Genomic DNA, 21,600 nt, shown 5'->3' on the forward strand with positions numbered 1-21,600 from the left:
GGGTGACTTATGGGGCTCTGACCAGGTTCTGTTACCCAGAATCCTTTGCAAACCTCAAACTTTGGCTAAAATAACATGTTTCCTCACATTTCGGTGACAGAAAGTTCTGGAATCTGAGAGGAGCCACAAATTTCCTTCCACCCAGCGTTCCCTCAAGTCTCCCGATAAAAATGATACCTCACTTATGTGGGTAGGCCTAGCGCCCGCGACAGGAGATGACCCAAAACACAATGTGGACCCATCACATTTTTTCATAGAAAACAGTGCCTACCTGTGGATTTTGGCCTCTAGCTCAGCCGGCCCCAGGGGGGGCAGAAATGGCCTAAAATAAATTTGTCTTACCCTACAGCCTATGCTCTTGCCTACGGGGTCGCTCAACCTGCGTTACATTGGCGCCCGGTGCCTAGTGGTTTCTGCCCCCTTGGGGGCAGATTGACCTAAAATTGGCCAATCTGCCCCCAAGGGAGGCAGAAATGGTCAAAATACAATTTGCCACCCAGGGGAGCGACCCTTGCCTAATAGGTCACTCCCCATCTAAAAAAAAACCACAAAAAAACCACCAAAAAAAATTGCCCTGGCGCCTAGAGGTTTTGGCCTAAAATAAATTTGCTCCCTCACCCCGCCAACCCCCCCGGGAGCGACCCTTGCCTATGGGGTCGCTCCCCCTGCGTGACATTGGCACCAAAAAATTAATCCCCGGTGCCCAGTGGCCGCTTGGGGGCAGATTGACCTCAAATCGGCCAATCTGCCCCCAAGGGGGGCTGAAATGGTCTAAATACAATTTGCCCCCCAGGGGAGCGACCCTTGCCTAATGGGTCGCTCCCCATCTCTAAAAAAACAAACCAACAAAAAAAAACACAGTAAATAAATTTGCCCTGGCGCCTAGAGGTTTCTGCCCCCCTTGGGGCACATCGGCCTAATAACAATAGGCCGATCTGCCCCCAGGTGCGGCAGAAATTGCCTAAAATAAATGTGCCCCCCCATTACCCAACCCCCCCGGGAGCGATCCTTGCCTACGGGGTCGCTCCCCCTGCTTGACATTGGCGGCAAAATAAAAATCCCCGGTGCCTAGTGGTTTCTGCACCCTTGGGGGCAGATTGACCTAAAATCAGCCGATGTGCCCCCAAGGGGGGCAGAAATGGTCTAAATACAATTTGCCCCCCAGGGGAGCGACCCTTGCCTACAAGGTTGCTCCCCTTGCGTGACGGCGCAAAAAAAAAGATCCCTGGTGCCTAGTGGTTTCTGCCCCCCTTGGGGGCAGATTGACCTAAAATCGGCCGATCTGCACCCAAAGCGGGCAGAAATGGCCTAAATACAATTTGCCCCTTCAGGGGAGCGACCCTTGCCTAAGGGGTTGCTCCCCATCTCTAAAAAAAAAAGAAAAAAAAAAAAAGAAAAAAAAAAATTGCCCTGGCGCCTAGAGGTTTTGGCCTAAAATAAATTTGCTCCCTCACCCCGCCAACCCCCCCGGGAGCGACCCTTGCCTATGGGGTCGCTCCCCCTGCGTGACATTGGCACCAAAAAATTAATCCCCGGTGCCCAGTGGCCGCTTGGGGGCAGATTGACCTCAAATCGGCCAATCTGCCCCCAAGGGGGGCAGAAATGGTCTAAATACAATTTGCCCCCCAGGGGAGCGACCCTTGCCTAATGGGTCGCTCCCCATCTCTAAAAAAACAAACCAACAAAAAAAAACACAGTAAATAAATTTGCCCTGGCGCCTAGAGGTTTCTGCCCCCCTTGGGGCACATCGGCCTAATAACAATAGGCCGATCTGCCCCCAGGTGCGGCAGAAATTGCCTAAAATAAATGTGCCCCCCCATTACCCAACCCCCCCGGGAGCGATCCTTGCCTACGGGGTCGCTCCCCCTGCTTGACATTGGCGGCAAAATAAAAATCCCCGGTGCCTAGTGGTTTCTGCACCCTTGGGGGCAGATTGACCTAAAATCAGCCGATGTGCCCCCAAGGGGGGCAGAAATGGTCTAAATACAATTTGCCCCCCAGGGGAGCGACCCTTGCCTACAAGGTTGCTCCCCTTGCGTGACGGCGCAAAAAAAAAGATCCCTGGTGCCTAGTGGTTTCTGCCCCCCTTGGGGGCAGATTGACCTAAAATCGGCCGATCTGCACCCAAAGCGGGCAGAAATGGCCTAAATACAATTTGCCCCTTCAGGGGAGCGACCCTTGCCTAAGGGGTTGCTCCCCATCTCTAAAAAAAAAAGAAAAAAAAAAAAAGAAAAAAAAAAATTGCCCTGGCTCCTAGAGGTTTCTGCCCCCCCTGGGGGCAGATCGGCCTAATAACAATAGGCCGATCTGCCCCCATGGGGGGCAGAAATGGCCTAAAATAAATTTGCCCCCCAGGGAAACAACCCTTGCCTAAGGGGTCGCTCCCCTTACGTGAAAAAACAAACAAAAAAAACTCCCTGGTGTCTAGTGGTTTCTGCCCCCCTTGGGGGCAGATTGGCCTCATAAAAATAGGCCAATCTGCCCCCAAGGGGGGCAGAAATGGCCTAAATATAATTTGCCCCCTAGGGGAGCGACCCTTGCCTAAGGGGTCACTCCCCACCTCAAAAACCCAAAAAGTAAACAAAAACAAAACATATTTTTTTTTTTTTATCCCTGGTGCCTAGAGGTTTCTCCCCCCCTGGGGGCTGATCGGCCTAATAATGCCCAAGGGGTCGCTCCCTTATGCCACTTTCCTTTTTGAAAAAGACATCTCTGGTGTCTGGTGGGCGTTTTGATAGCCGGATTGCTTTACAATCCGGCTGCCAAAACGCAGAGAGAGACTTCAAAGGGAAGGACATAACTTTCCTTCCCTTTGAAGCCTCTCTGCCTCCTCCACGTGATCGGAAGAGAAATGCAAAGCATTTCTCTTCCGATCATCGCGCTGAAAGCTGAGCTTCCAACGCGAAGGAGAAGGCATTGTGATTGTCAGCGCGCGCTCGCGCGCTGACGTCACAGGGGGAGTGGGGGGGTCGGGGGTGGAAGGGGAAGGTCTTCCCCTTCCATCCCTGACTTGGGGGGGTGGGGGGGAACCCCACAGAGGGAGCAATTACGTCCTCGGCACAGAACCGGTTAAGGAATGTTTAGTTAGTGCGTGGCATTCATTTATAACTCCCAGTCTCACCCACACCTAATACCTGTGAAAGTAAAGAAATAATGAGGTAGTAGATATAACAATTATTCCCAACTTTTATGCCCCACCACTTTGAAATGTCACCATCCTCTATGCAGACCAAGCTGGTATCTGACATTGGTGGATCATGAAAGTGGTGGAAGAGGGTGCCAGCAGGGGGCCTACAAGATGGAGCTATGTTGGACTTATCTGAGGCCCTGGAGGTCTGGGATATACTTGTAGAGGTGTGCAATGGTCTCAAGAGCATTGACTCCAAGACTGATATGGTGACCAGCCGACTTGACTGAATGGGCAACGGCATGGATAAGCATGATAAGTGCTTTACACAAAAGGAGCAATGTGTATCTGACTCAAAAGACAGAGCACCAGTGCTAACAGAGCAGTTACTATAAATGGAGAAGGTCCTCTCAGTGAACTAGACAAAGAACGAAAACTTGAAAGTGTACTCCAGGCAAAATAAGTGTTGTGGGTCTTCCTGAAACTACCACCATGATAACTGTAGAATAGTATTTGGAATCTCTCCTCTGTGCCCTATTTGTTGACCACCTGACCACCATGTTAATCTGAGGAGCCCTTGCATAGTGCCTTGGGACCGCAGCCCCCGCCAAGAGTCCCATTATAGCCCATCATTGCACAATTGCTCCATTAGGGAGATTGGGAGACCATCCTGCGATTTGAACATGAAAGAGGAGAGCTTCATAACTAGTGAGGGAAAATATCCATTTATCTAGACTTCAATTTTGTTATACAGACTGTCCGCAGAGAGTTCCTCACCACAAAGCACCTCCAGTTAATGTTGGATACCCACTTCACTCCTCTCTACCTGGCCAAGCTTTGAATCATCCTAAACCGAAAAGCTCACTTCTTAACAGGCCCAAAGCTGGCCATGAAGTTGTGCTTCAAGCATTCCTGAAGGCCCAGATGCAAACGTGCAGGCTGACCTTGCTGAAAGGCCACCTACCCCGAATCTGGGATGGGAGACAAACCCCCTCTCTGACCTACCTAAGGGATGTTTCCAGCTATGTATGTTTTTTATTTGTTCTTACTTCACAGGGATTGGATCTTTCTTCATTGAGTTGGGTTTGTTGAAGTGGGTTGCGGGTTGACATTTTGTGGTATTTGCCATTCTGAAGGTACCCTACTGCCTATCTGGCTACTATGTACATCACAGTCACACGTTTTTCACACTCAGGTATACATATGGCACATCACATTAGGGACAGAAGTGACCGAGTTTCCAGGGTTACATCATTAACCTCTCAGGCATCATGACTAAATTCATACCACTGGCTTAGAACATCTCTGGTGTAAACAACCAGAGAAAGGACTACGCTCTGGGTTGATTGGTGAGTCATATATCTCCATGTATTCACCATACACACGTGGGGTGGCTGTACTTCTTTGGAGGTGGCTGAAGTGGTAGATTATGCTGATCTTGGTAGATATAGAGGGTACAAATGTAATACTGCATGGAGATATCCCCGGACAGTGTATAACAATCACTTGTGTATGTGGCCCCAGTGTTGATTCCCTGAACTTTTTCTCTTTGGTGTAGGACAAGGTATTTGCACTCGACTACACAACAGGGATCTGGGGAGGAGATTTTATTGTAATCTTGGATCCCCAGCTAGAATGATCTTCTTCTAGCTGGTGCCCGCCCCCCTCGCAGTGGCTCAGATTTGCTCCTTCCTAGCTGACCATGACTTGGGTGAGGTCTGAAATGCCATACATTCCTGCACAACAGAGGGCATCTGTGTGACTACTGCCCATGGAGCCTGGTTGCAATTTGACTACTGGCTGAGTGCTAAGGATATCTGTAGGTGCGTTAAGGGCGTTGAATACCTAGGGCACATGCTCTCAGACCATGCTTCAGAAACATTGCCATTAACCCTTGGATGTTGAACCAGCTGCACCTCACCTGGAGACTCCCTTAGAGCACAGTAGAGGTAGTTTTTTCATGCTGAGGTACACAGCACCATGGCTGAGTCCTTCCACCACAACCTTGGCACAGTAGACTCCCCTTGCATGCTCCGTGAAGCTTTCAAGGTGTTTTTTCATGGAATATGCATATCTAAACAATCAGGGATGCTGCACGCTTTGTGTTCCCACCTACAAACATTGAAGGGTGCCCTCCAGAAGCTCTTATTAAGATACTTTGAAACAGCTATGACAAGCCTGTTGGCTCAGTTTTGGGAAAAATAAACAGAATATGAGGACACCGTTTGGGGAGGGCAACAGAGCAAGCTGGATGTTAGCAGCACTGCTCAGACTCCCGATTGTGATGAGAGACTTTTAATTTAAACACAATTGCAAAATGTAATAAAGAATTTTAAAAAAAATCTCTGCTTCACATCAAATCAATCACTGCACTACTTTGTTTATGTAAATGTTTGATGTATACTTTTAGTCTTAAAACATGTCACACTTTGCTCTATGTGAGAACTAAGCTCCAGATGCCCTACCATCATGAACACTGACACAAATCTACAAATGTCTTCTTTTGATCTGCATAAGTTTCTGACAGTAATCATCATCATATCTTTTTATTTCGGCTTAAAGTCATAAAAGCAACTGTTGCAATGGAAACAGTAAGCAAAATCATGAACATACAAATAATCCTAAATTGAATTTGCAAGTTTAAGTGACTATAATACATTGCTTCTGACATTAAAAAATCAATAATAATAAATACAAATAAACCAACATCAGCAACAGAATTAGCCTCAATAATTTAATCAATCAGGTATCAATCAAACACTGGGAACAGCAATAACAGCCATTTTAAAGAGCAAATACCTAGTTAGCAGAGCCTAGTATTGTGCTGTCACCTGGATAGAAAGCACCTTCATTCTCATATTCTAAGTCCACAGCAAATACCGGAAAACTGGAAACACAATCTGTTCGCTCATATCTCTTGTTAAAATCCTAAGCGTCTCCTGATAGCTCCGAACACCAAGAAGCCAGCACAAGGCAACAACTTCCTCGAGGGCTTCAGGTATTTAGGGCAAAAAAAGAAAAAGTGTACTAAACTCTCATTGTGCATCGGGCAATGCGGGCAAGTACTGCTTTCCTGGTTACCATGTCGCCATTTTACTGTGACAACATTTTGTGGCAAAATACACAGCCTATATTTTGCATACAGATGTTTAGACTGAGTTGTGTAAATTTCATCCAAATATTGCTCATTCTTAGGAAAGCACTTATGGTTTAGAAATTGCCCCGTTGTGCTGCCCGCTGCCTGATATTTCCAGATCTGGGTTAATACAGTTTCCCAGAATGCTTGCTTTACATTCTGTAATACACTTTTAGCTATCTTCTGTGGGGAGGTCCATAACTCACCCATTAAATCAGCTGGCACAAGCACTCGACGTGTTTAAGCCAAGGGGTAGATACATTTGTGTCTAATATAAGTAACTCTGAAAAGGTGTTCCTATGTGAATACAGATCCTCTGCTGTCCATAGGCATACCCAATAAAGTAATGGTTTTTGAAATGTCACTCAATTAATTTGCTTGAGCACCAACTCAAATCTAAGAGGTATTAGCAGGGTGCTTCTGTGCAGCTTTAGCAAAGCCCTAATTAACCTGTTTCCAAACAGAATTAACCTTGGACAGTTGGATTAGCCCTAGAATTCAGCGTCACATACTGCTACTGTCACTGTTGTGGCATTAAATACCCTGAGGGCCACCGATAGTGACCCTCCCCAGGATATACTTATATTTCCTCCCAATTACTGCTGTCCTTTGATTGAGGATGGTGCCACTTTTCTCAACTTGGGGCCATGTCAAATCCTATGCCAACCTTACAGCTAATTAATCAAACTGTTTTACTTGATCAATAGCAACTCCCCCAATGATCACTTTACCCTGAAATTAGTTATGCAGATTTAACACCATGAACTTCTATTTGGTGAGGTTTATTTCTAAACCCCCTTGCTCACTCAAAAAACTGCAAAGATGTCCAATTCTGTTGGAAGTCCCATTGGGATTCCTGAAATCAGAAGGATGTTGTCAGCAAACATTGCGGTACAGGGGATCCAGCTAATTTAGGGGCATCATGTTTACATTGAACTACTAAATCCACTGTGCCGTTGACATAGAGGCTAAACAGGGTAGGAGACAAGACACATCCTTGTCTCACTCATTGCCCTATTGGAATCAGTGTAGTAAGGTCGCTCCCCGTGTCCCACCTCACCCTTGGGTGCATGTCATTATGCAGGAATCTCAGAACTCGAAGTAGATCATAATCTAGAACATAGATTCCAGTACCCTCAAAAGGTGCTCCCTCAGCACCAAATCAAATGCTGCCCTCAAATCGATGAAGGCGACAAACAGATGGTCCCGCTTTAGAGTTATGTCTTTCAAACAGAGTGTTTTGAACCTAAAAACTTGGTTGATGGTACTGACATCTTTCTTAAATCCTGCCTGCCAGTCTGCGAGGATATGGTGTTCAGAGATCCAAGAATGCAATCTTGCCATTACTTGCCTACAAAAGACTTTTTGATTGAAATTGATGAAACTTATGGGTCTGTAATTCCCTAGCAAATCTCTATCCCTCTTCTTTTATATCAGGACTATCATTGCAGCCCGGCAGTTAGGAACGATCCCATCTCCCCTCGTGACAGCATTACTTAAGGCACTGCAATACGGTATCCAGACCTCAGGGTGCGATAAAAAATAAATCTCCTGAGATTCCATTGAGCCCCAGGATTTTTTCTTTTTTCAATAGTTTTCAGGCCTGTGCTGTTTCCTCTAGGCTAAAGCTGGCAATCTCTGTCCTATAATATACCCACCTTCTTTGTCGCCACTGGGAAAAGCATCATTTCTGACAGTGCACATTAGTGGCTGCTCCATGTGAATGGACCAATCTGTGTAGAGCGCCTCAAAATGCTTTACCCAGATCTGAGGTTGAATTGCTGAATAAAAGCTCTTATTAGCAGCATTCATACCATCAGCCACCAATTTCCAAAATAATTTAAAATTTCTCTCTTGCAGGCCATCAGTTAAATCACTCATTTCTCAGCCTCCCAAGCCCTTTAAGCTCCCCTCAACTTTCATTCGTAAAACCCCCCTTGCTGCTTTTATTTCAGCTGTGCTCCCCTTTTTTATAGCTACTAGGAGTAAAGATTTAGCTGATTGGCAAGTTTTTGAGAACCATCTCAGCAATTTATTTGTGTTATCCCCTCTATGCCTTACTACTGAAAAAGAGCAGCTTAATTTCAATTTACAGTGTGGTGTAATAAGGTTTACCATTGATGATTGCCAGTGCTCGATCAAAGCCAATCTCTCAATGAACAGATTATAAGTTATGGCTTGGGCCTTGGTATCATTTGCCACTACTGACTATTTTATGATCTTCCCCTTGTTTGTTACCTCATTATTCATTGCTACCCATGGATCCAAGATGCTACATTTAAAGGGGGGGCTGAAAAATCAGTGCTTAGCGCTGGGTGGTCACTATCAGCTCTCAGGAGCACAGTCATGTCCAAGAGGTAGGGCCAAAGCTCTTGATCCAAAAAAATATAATCAAGGTGGCTTGTACCTCTATAAAATGTGGGTAAGGCTGGAGAATCTGTCCTGGTATTCCCATTCACTAGTCTTAAGCCAAAAAGCGTGGCCAGCTACTCTAGTTGGGCTGCCACCCCCATATGTTTCCTTGACTTCCACAGGACTGACCTATATCGACCCAGTAGTCCTGCTTGATGACCAATCAATTATAGGCCCCCTAGGTCAAATGAAATATGGGTATTGCAATCCCCTGCCATAATTACTTAGGCAACCCTGGTCAAATGAGTCAGCGCATCTGCTATATACTCCACTGTAACTGATTGTGTATTTGTGGGAACAGATCTAATGTAGATGTTCACAACAGCTAAGTACTTGGTCCCTATATGGCTGCTGATCTTGAGTTTTACAGGCAATACATACCTGGTCTATGTAGGAATAACTTTGACCCCTGAAAATAAATCCTACTTAAGCCAGATTATCAAACCACCTGATGCTTGCCCTGAGGGTGAGGAAACTGCATGAGCATTAAATGCCACAAACCCACATCTATGTAATGATTCTATTGCCTACATTACATGTAATAATATTATATAGGTTTCACTCTAATTCCAGCCATGCTCCAGGATTGTAACTTGATTATATCCCTCTTCCCACCCCAGATACATTCCAAGGGTTATAGCTCTGATGATTCACAGTTATTGCCCAATACTCATGGGGACTCTCATGGTCAATTGTTTTTCCCCCTTCTCCTTCCCAAGGAATCAAACAGGTGTAGGATTGGCTGGTATGTCAGTAATACAAATATTTGTACTCAAACTGACCAATTGAGATTTCCCCAGTCAGTGGACATCTGATAAGACTTCTGGGTTTACATAATTTTGATAGGGCCGTGATAAGGTGCCATGGTGTTTCTTCCCAAATGTCCAAAGAGAATAAATGGGATATTTAGCTTAACCCGTATTTGGTATGTTGTCTGTATTCTGAATCTACGTTCAAGTTATATTAGACCGTCAGCAAGATCTCGGTTCACTAACTTCAACCCTATACAGTCCCTCCCGGTGGTGACCAGGACCTCTGATACGAGTAGCATAACTTATATCTTCCCTTATCACTAATCTACATCCTCTAATTTTCCTAATCCAGTGTATGATTTTTTTTAGGAGCGAGTCATGGGATTCCCTAGCATCCTGTGTCAATTTTTGAATATTTATCAAATATATATCATGCTGCTTGGCTGGCACATTGGAACTTGCGGGCCTCCCATATGCTTTCTGCCCTTCTTGATCACTTTGCTCAAGCTCGCTCTAGGTATCTGCTCCTTCTCCATAATGGAATTGGTGCAAAAAGTTGCCTCTATCCCTACCTTTGCTGGCCCTCGAATAGGCTTGGATGTCCTGTTGGGGGACATTAGCTCCTTGTACACACCCATGTACCTTCCCATGAATGTCACCCTGATGATGGAATTTCCCCGGGGGACTGGTGACTTTATAGAATCCTGTACAACAGTATTTCTATTTATATTGATACCAGGGTTGACAAACTGTTCAATTTCTCATTCAAAGCTTTGCTCTGATAGTGATCATGCACGGATGATTTTGGCTTTCTGAATAAACCTCATTACTTGTGACCAATTCGCCTCTTTCTCTAGACTTTTTTGTTTCAAATGACCAATCGCTTCCTTGTATTTTTACTTCAACAGAACAGCTGGACCATTATGAGGAGGCACTGTTAGAGGTTATTTTGTTGGCCATGTTTCTGCCACTTTAAATTCAGCCCACAAATCTTTAATAACAGTAATCTCAACCAAAGCACCCTTGAAATTCCTTTCATTTCACTGCTAAACCTGTACAGACTCACTGACATTTACAGGAAACACATCTACACCCATCAATACATCTTATATCCACACTTTTCTCTGCATTCACCAACTACAAAACCTACCAGTAGCCAACAACAAAATTCACCCCATTCATGTACCCTATCGATACACACTTTCCTTTGGTCCGGAACAGCTCAGGAATACTGCAACACTGGAAGTAATGAAATATGGGCAGACTCAAGAGGGTAGACAGAATTCCAAAAAAGAGAACCTTTTATCTTTAGATCGTATCTAATTTGTTATCTTATATGACTGCGTTCGCTATCAAAACTCTGGAAAGATCTTTACCATGCAGACCATGTGTTGATCACTGGTCCTGACCTTTGACAAGGCTCTGTGATGAACCCACAATGTTGTGACAAACCTCTCTAAATGTACCCCACATAAGAAACATAAGTGATGAGGTTGTGATGTTACTTTGATACCTCAGATTGCCACATTTATTTCAGCCTGGGTCTGAGGCCTGTGCCCTCTGCCCTAATTAAATCTAATTGTATTCCTCTGATGATTTTAGTAAAGGCTTCATTTTAGTGACAATGTTTTATTACTTTATATCAGTTGCCCTTCCATGCAGAATTGTCATTCATTTCTCTGCACAACATCTCATCCTGTGCTTTCTCCAAGTCCATACACAATAGTTTACCGGGTATTGCCCGTCCTGAGACTGCTATGTCTACCTGACTCACACAGAACATATTACCATGTCTGGACAGTTCTTTGAACACCACTATGTTTTATTCTAAAACAACAGGCTGTCCAAAAATAAGGCAGAGGGGAAATTCCATTCAACTTGCCATTTCACGCTGCACATCATTTGCAGTTTCTGATGAAACATCACACTTCCTCTTTTATCTGTGTGGGAAGTCTGCTACTAGTCTAACAGACTTCTTTGTTACCTCTACACAGTATGGGGATTGGGCTTCCTTCTAGGCACTAGATGGGCAGATTAGGGCTAAAACTGCTATTGCTGTCATGAAGAAATCTATAAGGCAAGGTAGGGATATTTGAGACCCTATTGTGACAATATGGTGGGACTCTTTCTGTGTTTCACTTTCCTTGTCACCTTTGTAATAGTGTTGTGTTTCATTATCCTCATATTCACAATTCATGCTTCATTACATAGAATACAGTTCCTTCAATAAAACATATATTAAACTAAGAACCTGCTTCTGTTCGCCTTTGCATGTATGTGACCTGTATATCGGGGAGAAAGGGGTATGATTTGTTCCACGTGACTTCCCTGAGGAGTCTGAGTGTCACACAATAGACTGCCACAAATCACTTCCTACTCTTGATATTGGTACGGTGCTGCAAGCTAGCTGGAAGGGTTTGGCTAAGAGTTGTCACACAAAGCGAACAGTCTCAGTCCCTCATACTCAGTGGTGCTAACACACAAAAATCCAGCAGTTTCAATAACACAGCGAGAGTCTACAACAATGAATGGCACATATGAGTTGTGTTATACAACAAACCAATGATCATAATTTTAAACAATTGTGAACAGCAGTGAAAGTACATATAGGAGATAGAATACACAAAGCTATATCAGTGTGGCATGTGACCATGCCTTACCTGATCACTAAAACATCTAACAGAAAGGAAAGGATGCAGTTTCTGTTTAAAAAATGCCCTTGCCATTATGCCCTTTGATTGAGAACACTTTAGTAAACCCAGAGCCACACACACACACAAAGTAGAGAAAAAACACATCAATAAGAACAGAGCCCCTCATACACAACAGGAGAGTGGACCATATGGAATGTAAATTAGTTTGCACCATTATTGTGTTTGTGAACACCTAACAAACACAGTTACACACACCTATACGGACAAATACACCAGGAATAAACAGAAAACATACTCCACCACTAATACAAGTACTTAACAAAAGACAGTAGGATATGAAAGTTACTTAAATTGTCACTTATTAAGTTTGCACACTATTTATATTTGCAAACACAGATCAGAAAACACACAGACACATACACAGACATACTCCCAGGCAAATACAAAATGCATGCATTACATACCATCAATGCACATCCACTTACACACTCAGGTTAAAGGTCAACATTACAACTTTGCACCATTGTTTGTGTTGGGGGGCACTTCAACAACAACACAGATATACAAACAAACTACTTCCAATACAAATTCACAGACAGCATCCCTTTATAACAAATAATTGACAAGCAAGACACAAAAGGCTCAAACACACATTTTCAGAAAATGTTGGTGCAGACTAAGACCACACAAAGGCACAGTAGAAACATACAGATTAGAACAAATGCAGTTTCTAGTTCCAAAAATAGGCACAGACTCCCTTTATTACAGATCCTCTTGCACCCAAAACATATTTATTTACATGTCTGTGAACACTGGAATACAGTGCACACAAAATACATATTACATGTCCTCTAAATTTCCATGGGATCTTGGGGTCCTAAAAGATCAGGTGAAAGCCATACTGCAAAGATAGATTTGGAAAATCTCTACTTCACTCACTGCCACTACCCATGGAACATAACAGACAATGGTTGAAGATCATATTTTACCTCATTGTCATTTTTAGCACTGGAATACCACATGTATGCTACAGATGACAGGCAAAATGACATTCAAATCATCTGCACAGCTGTCATTGGGAGCAGAAGAAGACTGTTCACCCAGGTCGACGAACTGAACAGCTGCACCCAAAAAGACTGCAACAGAAGTAGAAGATTTAGTTATTCTTAAAAGTATGAGCCTGATTCATGAAGGTAAACTTAGACCTGAATTCTGAATTAGACCTGAAGTCTAACTTGAAACCTGAAGTCTAACTTTAGATATGAAGTCAAAGTTAGACCTGAAGTCTACGTTTAAACCTGAAGTTTGTACGTACTGGAATATTGGTAATCACCAAAATGTGCAAAAGTTACACAATTGACAATGTGTCATACATACTTGGATTATGTTCTGCATTCGGCAGTATGTGAAAAAGTATGTTTTTATGCAACAAAGCAACCAAGGTGTCTGCACTATGTAAGGGGGAAAAAGCAGTGCAGAGGAGTATTTAATAAAAGTGGCGTGGTGCTGCTCACTACATTAGCGCTGATGCACATGCAGGCTATCTAGCACCACTTAAAGCCTTTGCATCATGATTCAGATAGGTTTGTTTGCTGTCTAGCATAAAATGTGTACTTGAATCATACCCTTCCAGAACACAATGCTCTGCCAACATTTTCCACTTCAGATGTGTGAAGTACTGTACACCACACATGCAAAATGGTAAAAGTTAGGAGAAATAAAAGCATTTCTACTTTTTAACACCAGCTTCAAAGTGCATTATGTATTGTTCCAAATACTGTCTACCATTGTTAGTAAATAAGCTTTTGTGTACAAAACCAAAGGTGGTTGCATGAAAAGGCCCGTGTATCACCCATAGAATTATGCCTTTGACCCAGAGTAAATCAAAGCTGTGCTTTCCATCACTTCGAAGCAACTTTCCACCTCAAAACAAGGTTTGCAATGGAAAGTAAATTTTAACCCCTTCGCGGAAAGATGTATTTTCTCAGCACAAAACCCCCTCTTATGCTGCTTTGTGTCTCTTTGCATCGAGGAAAGGTAAACACAAATGTCCAGCACGATTTGATGCAAAGCGGTGAGAAGATAGTGAGAAGGGGCTTTGTGTCCAAAACTAATGCCTCCTTGAAGCAGCCACATATGAAGAGAAATCTTTTTTCTCAAAAAAACTCACATGTTGCATGCATTTCAAAGTGCACGGGACACATCCAGTGCATGTGGATACTTATATATTTGTCTAGACATAGGAATATATACTGAAAGGATAAGGATATGCTACTGATACAAAGACTTTGCCAGACAGTGTACACTGACATCTGAGAAACTGAGCATCACGGAAGTCAGCCTTTTGGTGTTCTAGCACAGGGCATGGCTACACAAACAGGCCACTCTTGGCTCTGTGCTGTTTTTAATCTTTTCTCAATGCAGCACAGCACGTTTCATTGCAGAATTGCATGACAAATGAGTAAATCTGCCCAAAATATTTATGGAAAAGGCCCATTTGAGAAGAGAACCAAGATGTGTTAAACACCCATCAGGTTTAGTGTTTTCCTTTGATAAAAATACAGCAGAAAGTAATTCTGTGATATGCTATTAAGTGCCTTCTGATTTCTGCTCAACATAAAAAACAGGAAAATATTTATGAATTATTATTTTTTGTGTGTGTGTGTGTGTGTGTGTATTTGGGTGCACACACACATAAGGAGAGAGAGAGAAAGATTGTCAATTGTAATGTAATTATCAATTTCATCTAACCTTTTTCTAGCTTTACAGCATGTACACAGATATCCTGGAATATTTACCTGGACCACACAAAGAAATCCATGGAGTGCTGCGTTGCCTGGAAAAGTTTGTTGAAAAAAGAGTGAAAATGAATCAAGAGACATTGGATCCAAAATCTCCTCGTGACTTTATTGACTGCTTCCTCATAAAAATGGAGGAGGTAAGCAAGTTATAGACTTTAAAGTTATTGAGCGACAATGATGCGACTTGAAGTGAGAGTAAAGATAAAAGGATAACAAATGTGCACATACACTTCAAACACATTTCTCAAAGTAACCATATAAGATTAGTCCTGCACTTTTTTAGTCTTAAATCTGCTGCTAGACCTAAACATCATACTACACATTGCAGTCTGCAAGTGCAAGTTCAACGTCTTAAGCTTTCCAAATTTGTTCGACAGGTCACAATGTAATCTTTGCATGGTCTATTCAGGCTTGCATCTATCTGAGCTACTGTTCAGTGGGGCTAATGCTATGTTATTCATTTTATTAAGTGCACTGTTACCTATGCAACTGGCTGAATGCTAAGAGAAAAACCTGGTTATGACATAGAAATAACAGTACTGTCAATAGGACTAGGTCTATAATCCTTTCCCTGAAAGCATCATATCCTGTGTCTTAAGCAGTGTTAACAGAAGGGTTTTCCACAGTTTGGTCACCATCAAGTCAATTTGAATCTGGGTACATGCAGAAGAGATGTATTGCTGGAGTGGAGTGTGTTTTCGGAACATAGTGGGTGAACTTGTTCCTTAGATACATTGGATACATAGGACCGGAGTCATAAAATGCTCTGTGACCATGGTAGAAATAGGTATAACTCAGAATGTTTGCCTGCACTGCAGCACGATGAGCTGTCATTGGATGAAGTGATAGAATTTTCCTCAACACCTGTAACAACAGTAAGTTTGTGGACAACAGATAATTAGCTTGTGTTTCTGAGGAAAGAACTGCCTCAAACCAGAAGCCCACAGTTTTGACAGATTTGTCTGGGTCAGGAGGCTCAGACCAGGATTAGGAACAGTGATCGGATGCAGGGGGGTCCTAAAATTTGGATAGGGTGAATCGAGAGCACCTTACCTTTGTCGGAATTAAAGTTTTTTGTTATTAATCTGTTTATTGATTTTTAGACAAAGCAAACAAGTAGATAGAGTAGCAAAAATATGTTCAGGTAATTATAGTATGGGTACAATCATAAAGAAATTCATGTGGAAATCATCCACCCATAGGGTATCCAACATTGAAGTGACTGCCAAAGCCCAGTACTGAGAAGTAGGACTAGAAATGTGCCAAATGTTCTGCTGTCAGAACTGAGAAATATGACCTTCAAGGCAAAACAGAGCTACAATCAGCTAAAAATAAAGTTTATTATGACTTGTGAAACTGAAACTCTCTTCTCCCTCCCCATCCACTGCCTCTCACCACCCACTCCCTCCCTATGCAATGGGGAGAGATAAAACAGGAGGAAGAGGAAGTAGGAAGACAAAACTACTACTGACTATTGGATCTATTCCAGTGTGAGCTGTGGTTGATCATTGTAGGCAGGGGAGCAATGTACCCCCTTTAGTTAGCAAGCAATACTCTGCCCCATGAACTGTGCCTTTAACACCTTTGTAAGTCTGCATGCATTCAGCACTGGGGTCATAGGAATTACCCAAGACCTTATCAAAGAGTAGGACACAATCCTCTAGTCTGTGGATACTTCATTTATAATAGGCTATAAAGGACAATTTAATTTCCTGAGTGTCTTTTATATGGAGTTATCTTCCAATGTCGGAGTAGGCATTGTTTGGCAATCGTCAGTGCTCTTGTGCACCCATAGCACAGTTGTGGAACAAATTCTGGGTAGGAGGAGAAATCCTGATGCAGTTCAATTGCGCCATTCGGTCCCTGTCATTCCTATGTGATTGCACAATTTCATCTAAATCTCCTTCCACTATGCTCCCAGTAAGGGTTATTCATAGATTATATGCACAATGTCACCATCTTCTGCCTTGCATCTCTAGCATGAGGGATTAGTGGAGATCCTTGCCATGTATAATCTGAGTGGGGACCAATGCCACCTATACAATATCTTGATAATTTCAATCTGGCCTCCAGTAAGTATTTGTCATGCTGCACGAGGAGGATGGAATAGTATTTTTCCATGTAATCCAGGGAAAGTGTTGTGGACCACCACTATTTGTGATTGGTCCTTATTGGGACAGAGATTGTTGAGCTGATTAGAAGCCCATATAGGCTAGAGATGACCCACTTGTGGGTTCCCTATTGTTGAAGGTAAGATTGTACTGGAGATGTCAGCGGGGCAATGGTTGGGCTTTCTGACGAGGTATATGACAATATATCCATGGATGTCACACAGAAAAGTTGTAAATGGTATGGGCCTCTTCAATTTAAGATATTCTTCCGTCCTTTCATCCATGATCAACTTGATGTATTTCCCTACTAATTAAGTCCATCCACAAGGGTTCTCAGACTTTGAACTATGCTATTGTCCTACAAGGGCACTGCTGCATGAAGTCCCCCGTCTCTTCACATTAACCTAAGGGCATTATTCCACCCATAGGAGGTTGCCCCACAGACAGGATGGGCATTGAATAACTGTGGTTTCTCCTTCAAATAAAGCACCCTGAAACATCCTGTTTTACCTATCAAAGTTGTTTCAAAGAGCACCCATCTCTGTGTTTCAAGGGTGGCCTGAAAGAAGTGTTTGAGGTGTACAAGTTGAAATAACAGCCGATATATTTTAGGGTTGGGTATCCAAAGACCTCTACTTTCAGGACTAGCATAGAATTTGTGCAGTTTCGATTGCCATTCAACCCCCCCACCCTTCCCCCCCCCCATAAAAACTGTTTGACCATGCTGGACAGATCCATGAGGATTCATTTGGGCAAGCAAAATTATGAGAAGTATACTGACTATTTAGTTGATCTGTGGTGCAACCTTAATTTGAATCACTTGCACCTTGCCCCAAAGGGACAGATTTAAGGATACCCATCCCTCCAGATCTAGATGGCTTGTAGTTAACACAGGATTCATACTATCCTAAACAACATTGAAAGTCTGGGATTCAAGAGAATGCCTAAGTACTTTGAAGGGTTGCTAATGGAAAGGGTGTGGCCCTAGAGCTGCTATTGTGGTGGTGCAGGTCAAGGAAATTGCCTCATATTTCCCCCAGTTAATGTGGTAGAGAAGGTGGAGCAATCAGAGATTAGTGCAGTGATATGTGATAGTGGTAGAGGCAATTGAGAACAACAACCAGATATCATCAGTGTATAATAACTCCTTGAGATTCCAGAACGCTTCCAGAATTTCTTGAGGAACTTTTTTTTGCCCCTAGTTGGTGCACTGACACAGCCAATATTCAGAGTAGGCTCAAGTATGCAGACTCTGATAAAGGCATAGTGGCACATAGGGGAAGGACAGTGAAATGTTGCTCAGTGGGTAGGTGGTACCTGGTATAGGAGTCCAGGTGAGAGAGAGAAATGTATCATTTCCCATTCTGTCCTAATTCAGGACACTTCAGCATCCTGCCCCTACACAAATCTCTCCCCTTATATGCATTCTAGGATGGGTCATCACCCTGATCCCTGAAGCTGAAGAACAGGAGGAGTTGACAACCAGTCTTACATCTTGCCCACCCATAGGTAAAGAAATACTATTCAAGCATATTACAGGCATATCCATTCCTCTTCAAAGGAGATTTGGACTTATCTCTTGAGGGCTGAGGCCAGTCCTTGGATTTTCCTTTTGGGGCCAGAAGGCCACATTTTCATGACTGCCTGAAGTCTTTATCACCCCCAGATGCATCTTCGATTAGGCGCTTGAAGGAAAGTGTCTTGGCTTGACTGCTGTAGGGTTCCATGTCCTCCATGGTTCAAATAATGCCTCCATCTGTCCTGAATCCATAAATTTCTTTGCACATTCATCCTTGGTGATGCACATACATCCCAGGTCAAGGTGGCCAAAGCTGATATGCAACAGTCTTAATCATGACCTCTGAGACAAAGCATGTTTCTGTTTAAGCAAAGTTTCATGGGACAAGTCCTGATTCACCTGAACCTTTCAGTTTTACAAGACAACACATCCTTATTTTTTCATCAATTGAAACACTGCTGTCACCTGCAGAAAGCTGACTATCTCCTGATGTGGAGTATCTTGGCTTTTGACTCCCTGGGTCTAGATTCTGTGGGCCCTCTGCAGTTCCAGTGGAGAGTGAAGCTCCAGGTTGGTGAGGGAATAAATATGATAATGAAGGGCAGCATATCATTTCCCTCAATTTACTCTGCGATGTCTAAAGAAGCATAGATTGCACCTCCTGATTTGATCCTCCCACTCCATTATTTTGCCTATCATGTGCCAATGGTCCTGTTCCCAGTTTGTACTCTCTGTAGTTTTCTGTTGCACGGGGGTCATTCTATCTCCCTTGGCAAGAAGCTTAAAATGAAAAGTTACCAGTTCTGTTCTCATTGAAGTAATTTCCTGGGAGGTATTTATGGTGTTGTCATCTAGGAAAGTGACAGTATTTTGGACAGCACGAGCTCTTTGAAGATGGTATCTAGGGTGGAGTCCTGTGACTGTTTGTCTTGGGCATTGGGTGTTTTGACCACCTTTCCGGTGACAGCTTCAGTGAAAAGGAGCTGACAGATGGATTTTGACATGAGGCAAGGTTGTTTTTCTTTTTGTTTCATGGATTCTTCCCAGACTTATATTGTATTTCTACCTTCATTATTTAGCAGCCTCCTTACTCTCGGCTGTTGTACAGGGAGTCTGCAGGTGACAAAGGTGCTGAGGTGTTGTAGATTGCAAGAGTCCAAAAATGGGAACCTTGCTGTGCACTTCTGCAGAGTTGTGGTGTGGGGACCCCAGTATCTTTGGGTCTCTCAAGTCCAAATCCCTCGGGGTATCACAAATAAATTAGATGTTGTGCTCTCAGAAAAGCACTCCCACCTCACTATGGGCCTCATGGTCTGGGGCTACCTAGCTGTGGAGGGCTGTAACCACCAGGGTACAGAGTGCTCCATGTAGTCTTCTAATGCTGATGCACATTGTGGAGGATCTGCAAAGGATCTCATACCTTTAAAATCTGCCCCCGCCCTGTGAAGAGGAGGGGGTCCCATTTGAGAGGCATGGGTTTATTGAAGAGGGAAGTCTCAACTCAAAGGGTCCAGGGCCTGAGGTGTTCTTCTAATGTGTTCCCTATTTTGGTTTCCTAGTAGTCATCTTTCTATCACCATTACCCATGCTGCTTCTTGCATGCCATTATCACTGTTCTTGGTTCCTAAAGGATAACACGCCTAAAGCTCGAGGAACAGGAGAAGGTCGGGAGTGCCCTGGATGCAGAGAAGTCCAAGGGTGCACGACAGTACCAACATTTACTCCCACTTCACTTTACTTCCAGGTGCAGCAGAGCGGGCTACCTGAGAGCTACATGCATCCGTCTGTCAGGCCGTAAGATTCTAGTAGCTGATCCACTTCTTTCCATGCGCAGTGATATTGCCTGTCATTAGCGAGCTACGAAAGGAATCTCCCCGCTTCTGGGGAGTCTACTAAGTGCCGGTGCAAGGGACAATCTAAAGGAGCTCCACTCCTGTGCCACCATTTCCCTCAGCAATAAGCCCTGCTCCCCCATTATTAAACTTTAATACATTGGCACACAACCAGGAAGAAACTGCTGACAAACTAAAGGAAGGATCTAAAAGGTGAATAATTGTATTGGGCCGTGCAATTATTATTTGAGTGTCCCTTGCACTCAAACAGCTAGAGGATCTCAGTACCTTAGTTAGATGATTAATATAGATGCTAAACAATGTGACAGTGGCACAGACCTGCGAGGGGGCTCCCTAATGCAGCATTCTAAATTCTGACAGGAAAGGTGGAAGTGACACAGCCTGACACCTATGCTTCCAATATGACAACCACCACTGGTGTGGAGACCCACCAAAGAACATCACAAAATAAAATGATGGACAGAGTGTTGAAGCTTTTCAAACACTTACCCCCACTCACAGATCTGAGTTTAATCTCTTGTTATTTTGCTCATCATGTCAAGTGGCAAGGGTATGTTCAGACGTGGGTCGGTGCTCACGTGCCACTGGATTCAAGCTAGCCTGGCTGATGAAGGGTGATACCCTGAAACCGGTCCCAGGATGCCTGTTTCCACTCTAGGGAGGACCTTGCCTGGCAGTTCAGGCTGGACTGTTCCAATGGGAAACAGGGTCAAGACTGATTTGCACATGGCTGGGTCTAAACTAGAGTGGCATGTTGAGCAAAAGAATGATGGATTAAACTCAGATCTGTGACGGGGGTAAGTGTTTGAAATGTTTTAGCACTCCATCCATCATCTTTTTGTGTTGCTAAAGTTGCCCTAAGTGGGAAGGGTATACCTAGATGTGAGACCCATGCTAACTGTGCCACTGGATTCAAGCTAAGCTGGCTGATGAAGTGTGATACTCTGAAATCGGTCCCAGAATGCATGTTTCTGGTACAGGGAGGATCTGGTCTGGCAATTCGGGCTGGACTGTTCATATGGGGAACAGGGACAAAACTGATTTGCATATGGCTGGGTCTAAACTGGGGTGGCATTGTGAGCAAAAGAATGACGGATTAAACCTAGATCTGTGACTAGGTGTGTGTTTGAAACTTTTCAGCACTCTGTCCATCTTCTTTTTCTGTTGCTTAAGTTGCCCTAAGTGGGAAGGGTATGCTCAGACGTGGGTCCCGTGCTCACTGTGCCACTGGATTC

At 43.6% G+C, this 21,600-nt stretch overlaps 1 protein-coding gene across 2 annotated transcripts in view; it reads left to right on the forward strand.

Annotated features, from left to right (window-relative positions):
* The window catches only part of LOC138299954 (cytochrome P450 2G1-like), a 335,658-nt gene that overhangs the window by 140,076 nt on the left and 173,982 nt on the right, over positions 1-21,600 (forward strand). For both annotated transcript variants that reach the window (XM_069238686.1, XM_069238685.1), the window contains exon 5: positions 14,843-15,019. In XM_069238686.1, coding sequence (XP_069094787.1) covers positions 14,843-15,019 — 177 coding nt within the window. The remainder of the gene's footprint in view (positions 1-14,842; positions 15,020-21,600) is intronic.

The sequence above is a fragment of the Pleurodeles waltl genome, chromosome 6 (assembly GCF_031143425.1).
Source record: "Pleurodeles waltl isolate 20211129_DDA chromosome 6, aPleWal1.hap1.20221129, whole genome shotgun sequence".
Classification (NCBI taxonomy): Eukaryota; Metazoa; Chordata; class Amphibia; order Caudata; family Salamandridae; genus Pleurodeles; species Pleurodeles waltl.